This window comes from Anomalospiza imberbis, chromosome 36, assembly GCF_031753505.1.
Source record: "Anomalospiza imberbis isolate Cuckoo-Finch-1a 21T00152 chromosome 36, ASM3175350v1, whole genome shotgun sequence".
NCBI lineage: Eukaryota > Metazoa > Chordata > Aves > Passeriformes > Viduidae > Anomalospiza > Anomalospiza imberbis.
In genome coordinates, this window is record NC_089716.1 from 429,909 (window position 1) to 451,927 (window position 22,019).

At 55.9% G+C, this 22,019-nt stretch overlaps 1 protein-coding gene and 1 pseudogene across 1 annotated transcript; one reads left to right on the top strand and one right to left on the bottom strand.

Moving 5' to 3' along the window:
- The window catches only part of LOC137464098 (uncharacterized), a 1,364,046-nt pseudogene that overhangs the window by 422,049 nt on the left and 919,978 nt on the right, over window positions 1–22,019 (bottom strand).
- On the top strand, window positions 15,012–17,480 carry LOC137464109 (class II histocompatibility antigen, B-L beta chain-like). Its single transcript, XM_068175417.1, is given in 5 exon segments — window positions 15,012–15,169; window positions 15,641–15,913; window positions 16,485–16,533; window positions 16,535–16,746; window positions 17,322–17,480. Coding segments are annotated over 5 exon segments (711 nt in total). The 5' UTR covers window positions 15,012–15,087; the 3' UTR covers window positions 17,417–17,480.

The window sequence follows — 22,019 nt, forward strand, 5'->3', positions numbered from 1 at the left end:
GGCATAGAAAAATGAGCTGTGAGCAGCATCTCGGCCAGGGAGGAAAGTGCCCCTGGAGCTGGGGCTGGGAAGCCGGGGTCGATGTGAGCACTTGTGGGTGGGAAGGAAGCTGGCAGAGCGCTGAGTTTGCTTTTCCTGCAGGCTCGCGCTCTGATCCGGCAGAACGGGACCCCGCAGCTGCAGGAGCCCAGGCGCCTGTCGGCTCTGCTGCGGGACTTCCTCGAGTGCAGCCTGGAGCCGGACGAGGAGCGGCGCTGGTCTGCCCAGGAGCTGCTGCAGGTGAATGCCAAGCGGCTGCAGGGGAAGCAGCAGCGCCAGGGAGGGCTTTTCTTGTGGGGCCCCCTCCGATGGTCTCCGGTCTCGCTGCTTTCCACACGCAAAGCAAGCAGAATCCTCGCCTGGTTTGGCTTGGCAGGGGCCTTTCGAGGTCATCTGCACCTGGGGCCCCACAGCGAGCAGGGCCATCTTCAAGCAGCTCAGGTGGCTCAGAGCCCTGCCTGACCTGAGCTTGGATGTTCCCAGGGAGGAGGCACCTCCCACATCTCTGGGCACCTTCTGTCAGTGCTTCCCCACTCTCCCGCTAAAAAAAATTCTGTCTCAGATCTCATCTGAGCCTGCTTCCCTCTCCTGAGTTTCAGACCATTTCCCTTTGTCCTGTTGCAACAGAGCCTGTGAGGAAGTTGACTCTGGAAAGTAACGGTTCATTTCTTTCTTTTTTCTCCTTTGGGCAGCACCCATTTTTATCATCAGCCAAGCCTCTCTCCAGCCTGACCCCTCTGATCACCGCAGCAAAGCAACTGAGGCAGCAGCGGAGGAGATGATGCACTGGAGGACAGCGTTTAGTTACAGTAGTTAGTTAGGACAACTAGTTAGTTATGGTAGTTAGCAGTGCCAGTTAGTTATGGTAGTTAGTGGTGCTAGTTGGTTAAGGTAGTTAGGACAGCCTGTTTGTTACGGCTCTTATGACAGCCTGTTTGTTATGGCAGTTTTTTGAATAAAAACTCTCTTAAACCTCAACTCCCTTGACGTGTCCCTTCCTTCTCCCTGTGTGACTCAGCTGCCCAGAGCAATATGAGGGGAGAGCGGGCCCAGCCTCGCCCAGAGCTGAGCCCCAGCAGAGCCCTGGCAGAGCCCAGAGCAGCCTCGGCATCTGCAGAGTCAGCCTGGAAGGAGGCGCTTGGAGCCTTCTCGGCTGCACCCGACTCTTGGTTACAAACTGTGTGTCAGGGCTCACCCCCAGATTGGGGTGACCCTGAAAGATGGAAAAGTCTCTCCTCCCACCCGTGCCTACAAAGAAAGACTCAGTAGTCTTCATTCATCCGGTCTCAAGGTAGTTTATTGTATGTTATCTAAAAGATTTTCTTCCTGAACTGCTGCGGTCCATTCAGCAGGTCAGACAAAGGCACACACTGACTCCCAGGGGGCTGGTGCCATCTTTTATATCATCCATGTGTTGAATGTTTGTGGTTTTACCCCAATGCCTATCACCTATACTGAATGGTGACTTTCTACTCTAAACCAATCTGTGAGTGCCAACATCACCATGAACATGGAGGTTAGGAAGGAGAAAGAAGGAGGACAGGGCACGCCCAAGTCCCTTCATCTTAGAACTTCTGACCCCCATGTACAAAACTCAGACCCCTCTGTACAAGGCCTAAAACCCCCCTGTACAGCAGTCAGAAGTTCTGCCTTTCACTTTGTGACTACTTCTACAATAATATCTAAATTTGTGTGATTTCTTGTTCTTCCTGCAAGGTTGGTAAATTGTTCCATGGGTCAGATTCAAAGCCACAGGGGTTTCCAGTTGCATATCAGTGTCTCAAATGCTTCTGACCTGGGCCCGGAACATCCAAGAGTGTCCAAGGGACATTCTGTGTTCTGACAAGAACAGGATCATGAGAAGTCAACGAAGAGCCTTGAATGCAGCTTTCTCCACGCCTCCCTCCTTCCAGCTGCACCTCCTCCCCCGGCAGTGCAGGAGACAGGGAATGGGGCTGTGCTCAGTTCATCCCCCGTGGCTTCTCCCTCTGCCCAGGGACAGGAGTCGTTCCCCTGCTGCAGCCTGCAGTCTCTCCTACTGGAGACTTCTCCAGGAACTTCTCCAACCGGAGTCCATCCCCTGGGGCACAGCCCCCCTCCAAGTGCTGCAGCGTGGGTCACTGTGCCACGGGGTCACTCCTTCCAGGACAGGCTGCTCCAGCGGGGGCTCCTCTGTCCACGGGGTCACAGCCTCCTCTCAGGCATCCCCGTGCTCCAGCCTGGCTCCTCCAGGGGCTGCAGGGGGATCTCTGCATCCCCATGGATCTGCAGGGGGATCCCTGCAGCCCCATTGTTATAAATGAATCAGTCAATTTAATAATTAGAGGAATTTATTAAATCAAGTCAAATAAAAATTGGAAAAGCCACAAGCAAAACAGCGCCGAGCCAGGCGATCGGAGCTGGTTTCAGGCTATACAGCCCCGTACCTCTGGCAGTTCACAAGGTACTGATTCCACAGGGTTTTATTTATATTGCTTTCAGACGTAGTAGGATTCCTGGGGGGTCTTCCTGTTCCCTCTTGTCGGTCTTGCCCCTTTCCACATATTAATGCATGTTTTCTCGTGTAGAGTTTTTCCCGGAATATTCTGCTGAAGTCTCGTTAGATGGCAATCCTCTCGAATATCTTGTTCTGGCTATGAATATTCATCTTATCAGTTCAATGCTTATCTTCTAGATGGAATAATCCTTCAGAGTAACCATCCTTTGAGACAGGAATTCATCTTGTATATATTGTTCTTTCTGTCACTTGATTCTATTTAAAAAGATACTGTATTTTTTTTAGTCCTGAGCACGAATTTATTTTAAATTATATATTACACCCATGGATATGCAGGGAGGTCTCTGCATCCCCATGGATCTGCAGGGGCATCTCTGCAGCCCCATGGATCTGCAAGGGGATCTCTGCATCCAGCACCACCGTCTTTGGAGGCACCAGGAATAGGCTGAGCTCTGCCTGAAGCTCTTCTCACATTCCCCACACCCTTCCCGGCACAGGGAGGGTTTTCCCTCCTCACAGCTCCCCAGGCTGGGTTTGCAGCCCCTCCTCGTGTGGGACCTCTGGGGCTTTTCCTCCCCACTGCATTCCTGCACCGTGGAGCCATTCCAAATGGCCTCTTCCACGAGGTTCTGTGGCAGGGATTTGTTCTCCCTGGTCTCTGTCCGCAGCTCAGTGCCTGGGGCCGGAAGGACAAGGAGAGTTAGGGACATGGAGAAGGGAAAAGGAAAAGCAGGAGAGGAAGGAAGAAGAAAGAACAAGGGAGGAAGGAGATGGGAAAAGACGTAGATGGATGAAGGAGAGAATGAGGAGAGGAAGCAGGGCAGAGAAGAAGATGGGATTTGCCTCTGTGCCAGAGGGAAGGGGAAGGAGATCCCCTCAATGCATCCCTGGCAGGACGGCGTCAGCAGCGAGGTTGTCCTGCAGCCAGGGGCGATGCTGGGCTGGGAGATGGAGCAGGAGAGAGGGGCAAAGGGGCAGTGACTTCCTCCTCACCTGCCTGGCTGTCCCAGTCTGTAGCATCCTGGCGCTACCGAGGCCCTTGGAGCGTCCGGCACTGATGAGCCCGAAGCTCACGGTGACTTTATAAAGCTGACAAAGTAGGCAGGATGGGTCTTTGTAGGATCTCCAGCAAACTGGTTTATTGGAACAGGAACAGGGCACAGAGCTGAACAGGGACCAGGGACAAAGACAGGCTGCAAGCTGAGGGCACAGGGGGTTTTTATATGGGGTAGTGAGGGTGGAGCTGAGGGTCAGGGTCCAATGGATATGGGGGAAAATGGTGCAAAGGAGGGGTTAAGGGTCATGTCAGCTAATAGGGAAACAGAGGCAGGGAAATGCAGTAAACTTGGGCCAGTCGAGGGACAGAGAGAGGAGAACATTCTAGGGACTAACCAAAATAGGTGACAGGGGTTGAACTAGGGTAATTAGGCCAACGGGCCAATGGGGTAACATAACTTTACAGAAATCAGCATGTGCCTGCAAAGATCTATGGGAGAAGCAAGCTTCTCCCCATAACCTTGAAATCTATTCTTGTTTGGGACCAGTCCTCCACAGCTGAGGGACTGAGATTCTGATGGTAGGCTCCTGGGCCTCCACAGCAGTGCATCTTCCTTTTCCTTGTTTTCATTGCAGCGTCATTCTCCTCCATCCAGATGAAATTGAGGATTGACAATGGCTTGCAAGAAAGCAAGGGGTGAGTACCTTGGGTTTGGTGAGAAATGAGCCTCATGCTTTAGAATTTTTAAAACTTTAAGAAGGCATAATTAGAGACAAATCAATAACAGCAGTGGGTGCTTGGCAATGGCCAGAGGCACACTGGTTAGCCATAGCAACTCTTCTTATCTATTTTTTCCATTGTATTGTTCAAAAACATATTGATAAAGATTATACACATTGAAAGATTTCTTTGAACTCGTTTACTTGTTCCAGGAACTCTTGATGTTGGTTTGACCCCCAACTGCCTTTCTAGAGTACGTGCAGGAATCGTGGATTGTTGTTCTGAGGGTTGTGTGTCACTTCCTCACAACAGCCCCCTAATCCCTGGTTTCAGGTGTGAGTCTGCAGGCCCCAAGTTGGGCAACTCCCTGGGGGCTCCCCTGGCAGGGGAGACCCTCCTGGAGCAGTTCTGTGTCAGGAAGGAGAGACGCATTGGACTTCTTTGGTCTTCAGCTTCTGTTTATTGTTACCTTATCAAAACTTCATCACACTGTCTGCACCAGACTCTGCGTGCAGGAAAAACAGCACAAAAATGACCAACAATCTCTTGTTACAAGGCATTTTGAGTCTAATCAAAAACTACGCTACCCAGTTAAGAAGGGACACCTAAATTATTTTCCTTTCTAACCCAATAACTGAGCCCTAAAGACCCGGATTTTTCATGTGGATTTTTCTACCCATTTACAAGATACCAGCTAAAAGCAAGAAGAAAGAGGAAGAAGAAAGAAGGAGGGAACTCAAGACAACACCCTATATCCTCCATCTTGAATCCATCTATAACATACTAAAAATCCTAAAACCTAAATGTCTCACCCATGTGAAATACTACACTACTCTCTACAATTCTCTACAATCTCTTTCACACTTTTGTGGTTTCTAGTTTACCTTGAGGCTTTGGAAGTTTTCTCCATGAACGAGGGTCAAAGTCAATGCTCCCCTGGAGGTCAGGACACCCCAGAGCAGACAGAGAAATATTCCCAGTGCCCTGGGTTTCCACATCAGCAGGCGACAGTTATTGACAGTCGAAGGGTCAGCGGCAGGGGTCCTCATCACACCCGTTCCTTAAATGTTATCTGGCCATGCAGACGGTTTTAGCTACTTCCACAAGTACTTTAAATCAACATTAGCTGTTTCACAAATATCTCTGAGTTGTTCTTGTCAGTTAGTTACAAAAATAAAAGCATTAGTTATTATTTCACAACTGCAGCTACTTCTGCAAAAGTTAACATTCTAATGCACAACACATAGCATCCACTTCAATACTTTGCAAAAGCCAAAACTATAATGTATGTTTTTCACACTGTCCACAAACTAAAATATCATCCATGAATGATGTTCTGAGGATTTGAGCGACACAGGGGACAGCGCAATGGCCACAAAGAGCCGACAAATTGTACGACAGCAAAAGCAGTTAAAAGTGATTACAAACTGTAGTGTATCAAAATCAGCTCATCTTTCATGTTGTGATTAGGAATAAGTTGCAGAAGTCAAGACGAAATAGCAAAACCCACCGACTACATAGTTCTTTATAACAAACCCAGGGCAGGTTTTACCCTTGCATAGAGCACTTGGGCCTTCCCCGGGCCCCTTCTGCCCTCTTGCAGAGCCGGTGGCATTTTCCACCACCCACAGTTTGTAACCAAGAGTCGGGTGCAGCCGAGAAGGCTCCAAGCGCCTCCTTCCAGGCTGACTCTGCAGATGCCGAGGATGCTCTGGGCTCTGCCAGGGCTCTGCTGGGGCTCAGCGCTGGGCGAGGCTGGGCCCGCTCTCCCCTCACATTGCTCCGGGCAGCTGAGTCACACAGGGAGAAGGAAAGGAAACGTCAAGGGAGTTGAGGTTTAAGAGAGTTTTTATTCAAAAAACTGCCATAACAAACAGGCTGTCCTAACTACCTTAACCAACTAGCACTACTAACTACCATAACTAACTAGCACTGCTAACTACCATAACTAACTAGTTGTCCAAACTAACTACTGTGACTAAAATCTGTCCTCCAGTGCTTCATCTCCTCCGCTGCTGCCTCAGTTTCATTGCTGCAGTGATCAGAGTGGTCAGGCTGGAGAGAGGCTTGGCTGATGATAAAAATGGGTGCTGCCCAAAGGAGAAAAAAGAAAGAAATGAACCGTTACTTTACAGAGTCAACTTCCTCACAGGCTCTGTTGCAACAGGACAAAGGGAAATGGTCTGAAACTCAGGAGAGGGAAGCAGGCTCAGATTAGGTCTGAGACAGAATTTTTTTTAGCGGGAGAGTGGGGAAGCACTGACAGAAGGTGCCCAGAGATGTGGGAGGTGCCTCCTCCCTGGGAACATCCAAGCTCAGGTCAGGCAGGGCTCTGAGCCACCTGAGCTGCTTGAAGATGGCCCTGCTCGCTGTGGGGCCCCAGGTGCAGATGACCTCGAAAGGCCCCTGCCAAGCCAAACCAGGTGAGGATTCTGCTTGCTTTGCGTGTGGAAAGCAGCGAGACCGGAGACCATCGGAGGGGGCCCCACAAGAAAAGCCCTCCCTGGCGCTGCTGCTTCCCCTGCAGCCGCTTGGCATTCACCTGCAGCAGCTCCTGGGCAGACCAGCGCCGCTCCTCGTCCGGCTCCAGGCTGCACTCGAGGAAGTCCCGCAGCAGAGCCGACAGGCGCCTGGGCTCCTGCAGCTGCGGGGTCCCGTTCTGCCGGATCAGAGCGCGAGCCTGCAGGAAAAGCAAACTCAGCGCTCTGCCAGCTTCCTTCCCACCCACAAGTGCTCACATCGACCCCGGCTTCCCAGCCCCAGCTCCAGGGGCACTTTCCTCCCTGGCAGAGATGCTGCTCACAGCTCATTTTTCTATGCCAACCAAAAAACCCAAACCCTGGCGCTGCCACAGCCATTGTAAAGAGCTGGTGCACTTGCTTCACATTTTCAGGACATCCTCACAGCCAAAAGAACTGAAACAACGTAAATCCCAAAGCAAATTGTGTCTGGAGACTGCAGAATATGTGTCTGTGTCTAGGCTCGAGTGCTCTGGGAATTCCCTTCCCCATGTGCAGAAACCTCCAGCTGCTGCTCCCAGTGCAGGGTCACCCTGTGCTCACAGGCCTCTGCAACCACGGGAGAATTTGCCCCTTACCATGGCCCTCGTTTCCCTGAAGTAAGGAGGTTCTCCTTCCACCATCTCGATGGTCACAATTCCAAAGGACCAGATGTCCACCTTGGGGCCGTAAGGAGAACTGGTGACAACTTCTGGGGCCATCCAGTGAGCAGTGCCCACCATGGAGCTGCGCTGGTCCTGCTCAGGGCTGAGCTGAGCGCTGAGGCCAAAATCAGCTGAGGACAGAAACAAACACTGTCAAAGGCAGCTGGAATGAGGAAACCAAGCACAAAGACTCCCCGCTCTCAGTCTGAGAATGCAGCAGTGAAGTCAGCTGGAAAAGTCCTCAGGGCTGTAGCCAAGGAAAGATGGAACTGAACTGGACCCTTAAAGAAACCCTCAGCTTTCGTGCAGTTGCTTTTACTGATTCCCTTGCAGCTTTAGATTCCAACTCCTGCCCCTCTGGGAGGGCCATTCCCAGAGCAAAGGCACCCCTGACAGCCTGCTCCTCTCCTGAGCTCTCTGCAGGGGCAGCCGCTCTCAGCTGGCAGCAGGGGCCAGGCAGTGCCCCCAGCAGCCCTTGTGGGGCTCTGGCCGTCACTGGGAAGCAGCCCCACAGCCGCACCCCGGGAGCGCCGTGCCTGGCCAGGAACACCCACCCAGCTTGACAGAGCCGTCCATTCCCAGAAGGATGTTGGAGCTCTTCAGATCTCTGTGGATCACCCGGTTCAAATGGAGGAAATGCAGGCCCTGCAGACACTGAGAGAGAACAAGAAACACGAGGGTAAAAACCAATGGCCGGAATATATCACACAAGAAAGGACAGTTTAGAATTCTGCCAGCAGCGACTTTGCTGTGACAGGCCAGGAGTGCAGTGCAGACAAGCTCCAGGCAAACGGTTCAAGGCAAAGCTGAGAACAGCACATCAAATCCAAAACAGACAGAGAGTGCCACAACAGCAGGAAAGAGAACAAGAACAGAGTAGAAGTGCAGTGCTGCTGGCAGGCCGTTCACTGCAGGGGCTCTTTCTTCTCCAGCTCATGAAAACAACAGAGAAACAAAGCCCTGAGCATGGAGCCACTCCTGCTCTCACGCCCTGCTGGGAAGGACCATCGTGTCCAAGGCATGGCAGTCACAGGCAGGATCCCTCACCTCCCGACTGACAGCTGCCATCTCTCCTTCAGCCATGCGTGTCTGTCTGACAACGTCCTGCAAAGTTCCTCCATCCATGTATTCCATCACCAGCCAGAGATCTCCATCAACAAGGAAGCTGGAAGAGGAAAGCAGTGGCATGGAGACCAATGTGCAGTGCTCAATTCCCCCATGGAAAAGCCTGGAGTGGAGGTTTGTTGCCAGGTCACTTGTCAATGAGGACAGAATCCGATGGAGAGACATTCCTGCCAGGCTGCACAGCCCTTGGGATCTGCACAGTCTAAAGGAGGAGACCCCTGTGAGAAAGGAGAGGCCTGAGATGGCAAGCAGGTGAAAAATGCAGTTTAGCAAAGGCCCAGATCAATGTGGAACCACAACACTGGCCCCCAGCTGGTTCAGCTTCTGAACTCATCAGTTCCACCCTTCCCTGCAGAACAAGGCAACACAGCTCCCAGGGTTATCCAGGGGAGGAGGCCGGGCAGCACTTGGGACAAAAGGGGTCAGAAAACCTTTCAGAAAGTCCCTTCAGAAACAGGCAAGGCCAGTGACAAATGGGCAAACGAGGCATTTCTGGGAACAAGAACCTGGTCTTCCTGGCATCTGCAGCAATGGGAAAGGGCTGGGAAGAAGAAGGCAAGGGAAATAATTTCTGCTGTGGTTTACCAGCACTTGTTGTAAGACACAGAAAACAGGGTCAGCTTGAAGGAAAAACCAAACCAAAGCAACAAAAGGACACAGAGGGAGCGAACTGCCAGGCTGTTGTTTTGGGAAGATACGGCTGGGTCAGGCATTTTCAAATCAGGCTACAGACTACGGATGCCAGGAAAGGTTAAGGCAGGGCCCGGGCACGGGATAAGGCCTGAGGCACTCACCTGTCCAAAGAGCTGACAATGTTGGGGTTCTTCTTGTTCTTCAGGAGCAGGAGCTCATTCACAGCTCGTTCCCTGTTCTGCCCTCTCAGACTCATTTTCTTTATGGCCACCTGAAGGGACATTGCAGACCTTTAACTGGAGGAGTCTGTGGCAGGAGGCCGCAGCAAACACGGAGCGAGTCTTTTTGGAGCGACGGAGCCGGGCTGTGCCCAACTGCCTTGGGATGGGACACCAGAGCTCAGCAAGTGCCATTCCCACAGCCCATTGCTCTGCTCGCTGGGGGCTGCTTACAGGACACATGGCCAGAGACATTTGGCCTTGCAGGCTCTGCAGAAATGGCCCCTCAGCTGTCAGCCTCCAAGCTCTAACCACATTCTCTGCACCTACAGTCTTCTCAAATGGCCTCAACACTCTCATTATTGTTCAAACACACTTTGCAAGCAGGAGGTAATTCTGGTTCTGTGCAAACAGAGTGAAACTGCCAGGAACCCTTTAGCAGTTCTATGGGATTGGGTCATGATTTCAGATGCAACTACTCTGGCTGGGATTGCACAACAAAGCAAACACACACATCCATTGCCCTCCTTGCATTCCATTGGGCACTTCAGAAGGACCAAGTCTGTCCCAGCTGTGCTCTGCAGGCTGACACGGCTCTGCCTGCAGAGGAGCAGCCTGTGCAGGAAAGCTCTGCTGGCCCCCAAAGCTGCAGCCACAGCTCCCAGCAGAGGGGAGAGCCCTGGAGAGCTGCCAGACGTGCTGGGCGTGTTGACACTGACCTCTCCTCCAGTGGCCCTGTCGAGTCCTTTCGAAACGGTTCCGAAAGCCCTGGAGACAAAACAGCAGAGAAGAAAGAAGCAGCGCTTTAGGCCCTGGCAGTGCAAGCCAGCCCAGACAGGAGATCTCTGCTGCCTGCAGCGTTCACAAACACCTGGGGGCATCGACCCTTCCAACAACAGCGCAGCAGCCACCAGCCCTCTGCCATGCAAGGTGTGCCAGAGAAAACTGAGACACAACACCAAGGAATTGGGCTGGAGCAAATCCCAAATGTCCACACTAAACTGCTTTAGTTCAAAACCTGAAGTGAGCAATGGGTGTCTAAAGAACTGGAAAAGAATGCATTCCATCCTTTCCCATTTCCTGCCTAAGACCTGCAGGATCCACAAGGGCCCTGCCATCAGGCAGGTGATGCATTTTCCCCCAGAGTGCATCAGCTCTGTGTCTGTTACTGAATGTATGGGCTCTACTACCTGTGCTAGAATAGAGCACTTATTAGTTCAGCTCTGGTTTCTGTTTCTAAACCATTAGGTTGATAATCCTGACCGGAGGATATTTTTTGAAGCAAAATATTTGAAAGAAATCTCCTTGGGAACTGTTTTCTGACAGTCACCAGATGGTGAGTGGCTCTTTTAGGCAATCCAGTTCCAGGGACAGAAGATGTTCCAGGTCCTGCTCCTTGCTGCAGGCAGGACACTGCCAGCCTCAGGGGCCTTTGACGGTGCCTTCTGAGCACAGGTATCAATTCTGATCAGGACTGAGGGACAGCAGGATGGTACCCCAGTGTCTGGAGGTGTTTGGAGCTCTCCTGACTTCTCACTTGATCCTGCACCAGCACAACACCTGGGCCTGCTTGTGCAGAAGTAACTGCCGTGCACTTACCCTTGGCCAATCTGCTCCACTTCCAGGTATTTCTCGGCAGGCTCCGCCAGGCTCACGGTGTTCCCTGAAAGAAACCACGTGGAAGACGCTCCCTCCCAGAGTGAGACCCCGCCTTGCAGCAGAGCCAGAATGCAGCCCCCCTCCCTGGGGCCGTCAGCCCCTTGGTCTCAGCTGGGGAAGGACAAGAAATGACCCTGGCACATTCAGCTGCAGAGCAGCACTGGGTGCAGCTGATGCCGAGACACACACACAGCACCCTGCTCTGGCACACAGGAACAGAGCAGACGTACTCAGCTGCATCAGGCACCACTCCCCTCTCCCCTCTGGCTGCAGGGCTGTGCTGCTGTCAGAATGTTCAGCCCAGGATCCCACAGCCGAGGGAGGTTCAGTGTCCTCTTCCCAAGCACAGGGAGCTTCTCCGTCCTCTTCCCAAAACGCTGCAGGTTCGCCATCATCATTCCAAGCCGGGCGACGTTCACTGTCCTCTTCCCATGTTGGGGGAAGTTCACCCTCCTCTTCCCAAGACACAGGATGTCCTCTGTCCTCCTCCCACGCCAGGAGATGTCCACTGTCCTTGTTCCACACCGCAGGAGCCTCGCCGTTGTGTTCCCACAGCGCGGCATATTCGCCCTCGTCTCCCAGAGCAGCGGGAAGTTCATTGTCATCTCCCGGCACTGAGGGACGTTCACCATCGTCCCCTGGAACAGCGGGAAGCTCACTGCGGCCTTCCTCCTCTTTGGCCACTTCTTTGGAAGCAGAGGGAGCCAGAGGAGGTTCTGGTGCTGCTTTTGTGCCCTGTGGACAGAAAGAAAAGGAGAAAACTCCCAGGGATCCCTTTGCTGCTGCAAGGACACTGGCAGGAACTTTCCTTCAGCCTCCCAGGCTGGCACTCGGCTGCCACATGCTGAGCTCACAACTTGCTGCACAATTCCAAACGCCAAAGGTTCCTTTCCCACTCACCGAAGGAGGAGCTGCTCGGGATCCACTCATGAGGTGCCCTGCAACGGGAGAGGGAACATGAACCAGATGCTGTCAGGAAAAAACTGCCTGTGGTGGGAAATGCCCTGGAGCAAGGCAACCCCGAGAGAGCATTTTGCTTTCACAGCGTCCCTCCAGGAGCCACAGTCCCTTCACACAGTAAGAGAACAGCACAAAATACTGGGCTGGGTCAGCTCTTGGCTGGACAGGCAGTTCCAGGCTCTGCTGCCACAGACTCCCCGCTTGAGGGAACAGAACCCCCCAGGGCTCATTGCAAATGCTGTGCACGCCCCGCTGGCTGCAGACACCCCCTTTTCCAGCTGCAGCTGCTGCCAGGAGCTCTCCCAAAGCAATGGTGTCTTCATGGCAATTTGGTTACAAAGTCAGCTCAGGCCCAGAGGAAGAACAGCAAGCACACAGCAAGCCCAAAGCCACAGCACCGAGGGAAAACCTCGACTTACGTGCCAAGTGGGTTAAAAAATACCCCGCATACGCCACAGAGTACAGCGTGCAAACTGCAGCAGCCACGTGCTGGATCATTTTGGCTGCGCTGCACACGTCTGCAGACTGTAGCCCTGCAAGCACAGAAGGACACCCGTCAGGGCTGGGCTGGCTGCTGAGAATGCCTCGGGCAGGAGGATCCTCCGGCAACGAGCAGTGCCCAGAGCCACTCTGGACACTGAGGCCTCCGTGTGCCGCAGCAACGGGAACACCTCGGGGACGTGGCAGTGCTCCTGTGACATCACAGCAGCAGCTCACGCAGAAACCGCCTGGAAGGTTCTCCTGTGTCACAAAGGAGCACAAAGAGCCCTCCCAGGGCACAGCCTGTTGCCCAAAGGATACAGGAGGAACTCTGAAAATGCAGCAAACAAGGACACCCCATAGCCCAGCCTGAACACTGAGGAGGAACAAGGACGGCACCAAAGCAGAGCAAACATGACCTTTAGTCACTGACACTTCTGGCTAAAACCAGCAAGCCGTGTTCCATCTGGGATCTTTGTTCTCGTTCTAAAAACAAGCAAGGTTCTCCACTCTAAATATAGAGAAGGCAGGAACTGGGTAGGAGGTGGGATGAGGAAGGAGGAGGAGGAGGGGAAAAGGAGGAGCAGGAAGAGGAGGAGCAGGAGCAGGAAAAGGAGGAGAAACAGGAGGTTCCAGTGACCCCTGTGGCCGCAGCACCCTTGGCTCCGGGACCATCGCCCCCAGCTCATCCTGCAGGTGAGAGGGGAGGGGGAGCTCGTCCCAAATCTATCGGGGGTCCCTGAGAGCGTTTTTTTATTGGGGTGTGTTTGGAGCTTGCAGATTGTGGAATTGAGCCCCAAATATCGTCTGGGAGGCCCAAGTAAACCCTCTGAGGATTTTTTCTCTCTGTGTGTGTGTGTGTGTAGGTTTGGATCTTGAAGGACCCCAGAGCTGAGCCCCTTGGGGGGATCTTTGGGAGTCCACGTGGCCATTGCCCAGGGTCACCAGGGGGAGGACATTGGTCCTGGGGACCTCCGGGGGAGCAGAGGAGGGGAAGTCCTGGGACCCCCAGAGTGGGGGGAGTAGAGAGGGGTGATCCTGGAGCTGGGGAACCCCGGCTGGCTGGAAAGGGGGGGAGCCTGGAGAGGAGGGAGCCCTGGGACCCCTGGGATCTCAAAGTAGAGTATCAAGGCAGAAGGGACCCCATGGACCCCCAAAAGCCCCTGGATCATCCCTAAGCAGGACGCCAAAAAAGGGGGATCCCCTGGAGCCATTGGACCCCCATCATCCCAGGGAAAGGAAACCTCTGAAACGCCAAAAGTGGAGAGATCAGAGATTGGGAACTCCTGGGAGAGTTGTTTTGGGCTGAACCTTGATATAGTGGAGATTTCCATGGACACAAGACTCCTGCTGAGTTCCAGGGATGGTCTTGGGCAGTGAGGAGCCTCTATTCCAAGGTGCTCCCACCTTGGTTTTCCCCAAAGCAGGATTTGTCATTCCCAGGGTGTGGCTGGATGGAGAAGGAGGAAAAGCCCTGGAGATCCTGCAGGAGGAGGGGCTGCAAACCCAGCCCAGGGAGCTGTGGGGAGGAAAGAGCTCCCCTGAGCCAGGAACTTGGCCGAAGTTCCATCTGGAGCTCGGAGCTGGTGGAGAACCCTCATGGCAGGGAGAAGCCCCACAAGTGCTTGGAATGTGGGCAGGGTTTCAGCTGGAGCCCCACCCTGATGGAACACCAGAACACCCACACTGGGGAGAGGCCCTGTGAGTGTGGGGAGAGCTTCAGTGGGACCTCTGACCTCACCGATCACCACAGGATCCACACTGGGGAACGGCCCTATGAATGCTTGGAATGTCAGAAGAGCTTCAGGTGGAATTCAGAGATTGTCACTCACCAGCACTTCCACACCAGGGAGAGGCCCTGTGAGTGCCCCGAGTGCAGGAAGAGCTTCGTGCGCTGCTCCAGCTCCATCCCCCATGGGAGGATCCACGTTGGATGATCCCCAGTGACCCCCGCTGGGCAGAACCCCGGTGACCCCGTTCTGGGTGATCCCGGTTGGGTGGGGGGAAGGTGTTGGAGAGATTTCTTTCCCCTCTGCTTGTCCTGGTGTGATTTGGTTGGTAATAAATTCCCTCCCTGTGCCCGGGCCGGGTCTGTTGTGCCCGTGCCGGATTTGCTGAGGGATCTCTCCCGCTCCTTGTCCCCAGGCAGGAACCCTCGGTTCCATTTTCTGTCCCTGTGCGGCTGCGGGGGGCAGGGACAGAGCGGCTCTGGGGGGTGCCTGGCATGGGGCCAGCGTCACCCCTCGCCACGGGCACCCCTGAGACCCCGCGCAGCCGGGCACACATTTCTGGGCACAGCTGAGCTCCCAGCTGCGCAGCGCCCCAAGGCTCCCCGGGCCTGGAAAAGCCCCAGCCGGGGCTGCAGCGTCCCGGAACCGCTCAGCCAATCCAAACGCAGCCAAAACGCGCTGCAGCCAATGGGAGCGCGAGGAGTTGAGGAGTCATCGGTTGTGTGGCGGAGCCTCGGCAATCGGTGCCCAAAAGTGCTCGGAGCCAATGAGAGCGCGCGGCGCTGCTGAGCCCGCGCTGCTCCGGACTGGTGCTGCCAGCGCAGCGCGGCCGCTCTGGGGCTGGTGCTCCCTGGGCGGCGCTGGCCATGGGGCGAGTGGCGGCAGCTGGGGCCGTACTGGTGGCACTGGTGGTGCTGGGAGCCCCCCCGGCTGCGGGCGCGGAGCTCTCGGGAGAGCGGGGGGGGCGGGAGGCGGTGGGACAGGGGGGAGAATGGGGAAAAGGGGGCGGTGGGAGCCCGAAATTGCAGGGGCAGGAGGAGGAGGGGACCCCGAAAGGAAGAGCGGGAGGGGCTGAGGATTGGGGGCAGGTGAGGAAGGGTCGGGAGAGGGTGGGAAAGTGGGGAAAAGGGGAGGTTAGGACCCCAAAACTGAGCGGGAAGGGGGGCTAGGGATTGATAGAAAAGGGTGGGAAAGGGGTGGAATGGGACCCCAAAAGTGAGTTGGGTAGAGGCTGAAAGTCGGAGGGGAGAGGATGTGGAAGGGCAAATGGGGGAAGGGTGGAAAAGAGGAAGTGGCACCTCGGGCAGGAGGGATCCATGGCGGCCTTGGGGCACAGAGGGTGCGGAGTGGGGATCCGGGGTGGATCCCGGAGCTCTGGGGCTGCTGGGGGGGCACCCCCGGACCTGTGTCCTGCACACACAGGGGTGTTCCCGTACGTGGGAAAGTCCGAGTGTCACTTCATGAACGGCACGGAGAAGGTGAGGTACCTGAGCAGGTTCATCTACAATCGGGAGCAGTACGCGATGTTCGACTGCGACGTGGGGCACTTTTTGGGGTTCACCCCCTATGGGGAGACAGCAGCCAGGTATTGGAACAGCGACCCAGACGTTATGGAGCAAAAAAGGGCTGCGGCGGACTGGCTGTGCCGGTACAACCACGAGTATCTCAGCCCGTTCCTCACGGAGCGCCGAGGTGAGCGCGGGGCAGAGCGTGTCCCCTCGGGCCCTGCCCTGGCAATGACCCTGGAGCCCCTCAAAACCTCCCTGGAATCGGCCCAGAGCCCTCAGCCCTCATTGTGCCCATCCCCGAGACCTTGTGTCCCTGCCACTGACCCCCGTGGCTCTCCCAGTCCATCCCAGTCTCTCCCAGTGCCTCCCGGCTGTCCATCTCAGCCTAGCGTGGTGCTGCCGCCTCTCAGCCAATCAGAGCGCGTGTCTCTGATGACTCATCAGTTGCCAGGCAGACCCGCAGCGCCGAGTGCCCCGCACTGGACTCGGCCTCCCAGTGCCGCGCGCTTCGTTCCCAGTTCCTCCCAGTGCCGCCCCAGTCCTTCCCAGTCCATTCCCAGTTCACTCCTAGACCTCCATCCTCCCTCCCAGTGCCCCCCATCCCCTCCCATCTCGCTGAGTGCTGCCCCAGTCCTTCCCAGTCTATTCCTAGTCCTTCCCAGTCCATTCCCAATCCCTCCCAAGGCCACCCCATCCCTCCCCTCTCTCTCCCAGTTCCCCCCAGCTGATCCCAGTCTGTCCCCGCTCTCTCCCAGTGCCCCCCAGCATATCCATCTCGCTGGTGCCCTCGATCTCCCAGCCGGGGCTGCTCCGTGATGGATTTCTACCCTGCCCACACCCAGCTGAGGTGGTTCCAGGGCCAGCAGGAGCTCTCTGTGGTGGCCACCGACATGGTCTCCAACAAGGACTGGACCTACCAGCTCCTGGTGCTGTTGGAAACACCCCCCTTGCGCGGGCTCACCTGCAGCTGGCAGGTGGAGCACATCAGCCTGGAGCACCCCCTGAGCTGGCACTGGGGCACGGGGGGAGGAATTGGGGGCGCTGGGAGAGCCACTGGGATGTGCTGGGAGCAACTGGGAGGGAGTTGGAGACAGCCTGGTTTCACCTGGGAGAGGGGCTTGGGGGAGTGGAAGGGCTGAGAAGTGGTTTCAAGGATGCTGGGGAGGGCAGGCTGGGATTCTGGGGGTCCTGGTGGACACTAGGAGGGAGTTTGGGGGCGCTGGGTGTGACTGGGAAGGATTGGAGTGAGTCTAGAGGAGCTGGAAGGAGATTGGGGATGGAAAAGCAGAGGTTGGGATGAGGTTGGTTGTGCTGGGAAGAGATATGGAGGGGTCAGGACAAGTCCTGGTGAGGCTGGGAAGGGACTGGGACAGGGTTTGTGGGTCCTGGGGCAGTGCAGGGAAACAGGAAGGGTGTGGTGGGATCCTGAGAAGGATGGGCGAGGCTTTGGTGGGTCCTGGGGAGGCCGGGAAGGGACCGGGGGGAGGTTTCAGGGGGTCCTGGGTGGGATGGGGGCGATTGGGAGGGTACTTGGAGGGGCTTGGGGTGTCTCTGAGAGGTTTTGGGGGTCCTTACCCCTGCAGACCCCCCAGAGATGCCACTGGATGCCGCCTGCAGCAAGATGCTGTCAGGGATCGGGAGCTCAGAGTTGGGCTTCGTCTTCCTGGCGCTGGGGCTCAGCTTCTAGGAGCTTGTGTGCTCCTTCCCCGGGGCTCCAGCCCGGTGTCACCCCCTTTTCTCTGCACACAGAGCTCCTGAGCCGCCACCAGCCGCATCCCCTCCCCGGACCCCCCGCTCCATCCCCACGCTGATTTTGGGGGGGTCGTGTGTCCCCCCAACCCTGCTGTCACTCTGCCCCTGCCCGCCTGCTCCCAGTGTTCCCAGTAAAGCTTCCCAGTTAAACCCAGCCCAGGTTATGGGGGGCAGTGGGGAGGGACTTGGGGGGACCCCACGGCGGGGCCGGGACTGGGCAGGGAGGGTGGGGTCCAGGTGGGGAACACTGGGTGCTGCGGGTCTGCCCGGCAACTGGTGAGTCATCAGCCCCGCTCGCTCTGATTGGCTGACTCTTGTCCATCGCGTTCTCTCATTGGCTGAGGAGAGGCCCGGGACTGGAGAGAAGCAACGGCAGAGATCCCGCCCCGAGCACCGGCACGGGGACAACAGACCCAGCCTGGGCACACGGAGGGAATTTATTACCAACCAAACACAGCAGCACAAGCAGAAGGGAAAGAAATCCCTCCAACACCTTCCCCCCACCCAACGGGGATCACCCACAACAGGGCTTATCCACGATGGAGAGACGGGGACAGCCGAGTTTAGACCAGAAGCCAATTTCATTGAGGGTACCAGGTGTTTATACAGGGTTTTACTTGTGTGGTGCTCAGATAGGGCTCGATGTTTGCTAACAATTTCCCATTGGTTACACATTCTTCATGACATCACGGCACCTGGGAACATTATCTTATCACAAACTCTCACAACAGGTTGCTTGGTCACTTCTTGCCCAGGGAGACTTAAACTGTGTCTGTGTCTCCCACAGTTTCTGCTCAGTCAGGCCTCAGATCTCGGCCCCTTTATCAGCTCCATTGTTTTCCTCTCTGTTTTATTCCCCATTCGGAGGCACCAGGGCTCTGCCCAACGGGGGTCACTGGGGATCATCCAGCCTGGATCCTCCCATGGGGGATGGAGCTGGAGCAGCCCACAAAGCCCTCCCCTCACTCCAAGCTCTTCCTTCACTCGGGGCACTCCCAGGGCTTCCCCTTAGTGTTGCCTCCGTTGGTGTTGGGTCAAGTAAGAGCTCCTGGAGAAGCTCTTCCCACACTCCCCACACTCGTAGGGCCTCTCCCCGCTGTGGATGCGCCGGTGCACAGTGAGGTGGGAGTTTCGCCTGAAGCCCTTCCCGCAGTCAGGGCAGCGGAAGGGCCTCTCCTCTGTGTGAATCCGCTCATGTAGGAGGAGATTGGAGCTGGTGTGAAACCTCTTCCCACACTGGGGACACTCGTAGGGCCTCTCCCCAGTGTGGATGCGCTGGTGTCTTCTCAGTTTGGAGCTCCGCCCAAAGCTCTTCCCACATTCCAAGCAGGTGTAGGGCCGTTCCCCAGTGTGGATCACCTGGTGCTGGATCAGGTGGTAGCTGTGCATGAAGCTCTTCCCACACTCCCCACACTCGTAGGGCCTCTCCCCGCTGTGGATGCGTTGGTGTCTTCTCAGTTCGAAGCTCCACCCAAAGCTCTTCCCACATTCCAAGCACTCATAAGGTCGTTCCCCAGTGTGGATCACCTGGTGATGGATCAGGGTGGAGCTGTGTCTGAACCCCTTCCCACACTCCCCACACTCATAGGGCCTTTCCCCAGTGTGGATCCTCTGGTGCCGGATCAGCTTGGAGCTCCGGCTGAAGCCCTGCCCACATTCCAAGCACTTGTGAGGCTTCTCCCTGCCATGAGGCTTCTCCACCAGTTCCGTGCTCCGGCTGGATCTCTGGTTGTCTTCCTGGCTCAGGGGGGCTCTTTCCTCCCCACAGCTCCCTGGGCTGGGTTTGCAGCCCCTCCTCCTGCAGGATCTCTGGAGCTTTTCCTCCTCCTCCATCCAGCCACAACCTGGAATGAAAAATCCTGGTTTGGGGAAAAAACAAGAGGAGAGCACCTTGGACTGGAGGTTCCTCCTTGCCAAAGTTCGTCTCAGCAAATCATTGGTAAGTTTTTCTATGTAAGAATCTCCAAAACACCAAGATTCAGCCCAGAAATCCTGCAAAATTCAAGACACTGATCAAAAACACCCCAAACATCAAAAGTGAGCAAAAACCTCCTGCAAAAGATAAAGATTCAGCTGCCACATAAAACCAAAGCACCAACATTTAGCCCAAGCAAGCTCAGAAACACCAAGATTCACCCCGTGAAAATCCTGGATCCCCCTCCACAGTCACCTGCTGCATGTGAGGGGAGCAGCGCTCCTGGGGCTGGGGGGAGGCTGCAGATACAGGGAGGGGTGGAACCTTGTGCTGCTCCCTGTTTCTGCTCCTCCTCCTCCTGTGACTCTGCTCTTCCTCACACTCCTCTTCCTCCTGCTATTCCTCCTTCTCCTGCACAATCCCACCTTCTCCTGCCATGTCCATCGTTTGACCATTTTGTTCCTCAACCCTGCTTCTCCTTCCCTTCTCCTCCTGCCCCCAGGCCCAGCACCCACTGCCGGCTCCCTCTTCCCCCTAAATCCACAGCATCCCAGCGCAGGGGCAGGGATGGAGCTGGGGCAGGTCGGGCTGGGGCAGCGCTGGGCTCTCGGCCGCTTCCGCCCGCACTCGGTCCCCACTGCAGCCGCTCCCGCCAGGAGAGCGCGGGGGGGCCCGGCCTTGGCGCTGCCCCACTCCCACCTCCCCAAATTCCCCTCGCGGGGGCGATGGGGCCGAGGGGGGGGCGCAGGTGGGCTCCAGGTGGGGAACGCTGGGAGCTGCGAGTCTGCCTGGCAACTGGTGAGTCATCAGCGCCCTGCGCTCTGATTGGCTGAGCTCTGCCTGAGGGCTGGGGCTCCAGCAAAGAGGGGACACCCTGCTCCAGGGGGGATGTCCCGAAAACGGGGGACCCCCATGAAAGGAACAAGAGGAAAGTGTCTTTACAAACAGATGCTGTGAATCTGCTCCGAGACAGGGCCAGGGACCTGTACATAAGGAAGTGACAGGAGAAGCCATCGGTTTCAGGAAACGTTATCAATTGATGACACAGACTGCTGCTCAGCCAAGGTCCTGCTCAATTCATGAACTTCCCGAAGAACAACAAAGACTTAACAGAGCCAGGAATATCGTCTGCTATACAATAGTGGGGTGCATATGAAGGGGGAATGTAGCAGGTGGATTGGGAAGTCTGCACCTCTCAAGTACTTCAGCCAGTGGGGAAAGGGAGAGGGAGATGTGGCCAGGAGAATTGGGATGAAAAGGAGGCTGTGTCCTCCAACAACTGCAGAGATCCCATAGGGAATGTGCCATGGCCTCTCCCATTTCTAGAAATGAAATTACTTTTACAGGACTCCGCTATCTGCTTTGTGGACAGAAACCTCTGCTGATGTCAATTTTCCCGCACACGCTGGGGCTCATCCGGAATTCCTTCCACCGTCCGGGGCGGCGGGCAGGGAGTGCAGCTGAAGGTGCCTCACCCACTTTGGGTGATCGGCTCCCTTGGCTGGCGGCGGCACCGGGGATCGATTGGGGACCCGGGAGTGACCAGGAGACAGACGAGGGACACATCAGGGGGGTCTGTGAAGAGTCAGCAGGGAGAGAGCACTGAAAATCTCAGCAGTGAGTGCACTGGGATCTTCGGGGAGTGAACATGGCAGGGCACCCAGGGAGGGGAGAAAAGGGAAAGCCAGGGAGCGGTCCTGGCCAAAGGGATGATGATCCCAAAATGTCTCTGAAGGGTCCCTTGGGAGAATGTTGAGGTAGTTTGCACATTCCCCCAGAGGTAATTAAGGACATGGACAACCAGGGGAGCAATAATGGAAGAGGGGAAGGGATTTGGACAACAGGGGATGGATGGTGTTGGTGTGCTGGGAAGGGATCGGGTGAAGGGCAGTGTGCAGCAATATGGTGAAGGCAAGAAGCAGCAGGAGGAATCTATGTGGTAAGAAAAAGGATGATGGAAAAAAGAAGGAAGAGAAAAATACAGAGGACTGGGATGTCTTTGAGCACTGTTCTATGCTCAGAATTTGCCAGCTGATCCAGATCCTTTCCATCCCGGGTTTCCAGGAGAGGAAAAGAAGGAGGTCAGGATGTCAGGGGGTTTCTCTGTGGTGGGCAGCGGCAGCACCGGGCGCAGAGGTGCGGGACCGGGAGCACGGGCTGGGGGCCTGTGGGGAGCTGCGGGGCCGGGCCGGGGCTGTGGGGCAGCCGGGGCTCAGCGCCGGGCGCTGCCTGACCCCACCAGCCCCGGGCAGGGCCGGCAGTGGCCCCCGGCCCCCAGGAGCCTGCGGGACGCCCCGGCCGCTGCCCGGCCCCGTGGAGCTGCCGGCCCTGCCCGCCGGGGGGGCCGCCTTTGGACACTGCGGCAGGACAGGGACCGGCTCTGGGATACGGGCTGGGGAGGGGACCCTGAGCACAAGGAGGAAAACAAAGACACATCTGGGAAATGCAGATTGTACATGGAAGGATCAGGGTTTTCTATTAAGCATCTGGTTTGGGTTTCTGGAGAAAGGAAAGATTTTGCAGAAAGCTCAGCAGCTCTCAGAGGATGAGCACCCACAGGCAGTGAGCTCGGCTGCAGGAGTGGCAGAAGAAGGCCCTGGAGCACTTGGGCACAAAGGCACAG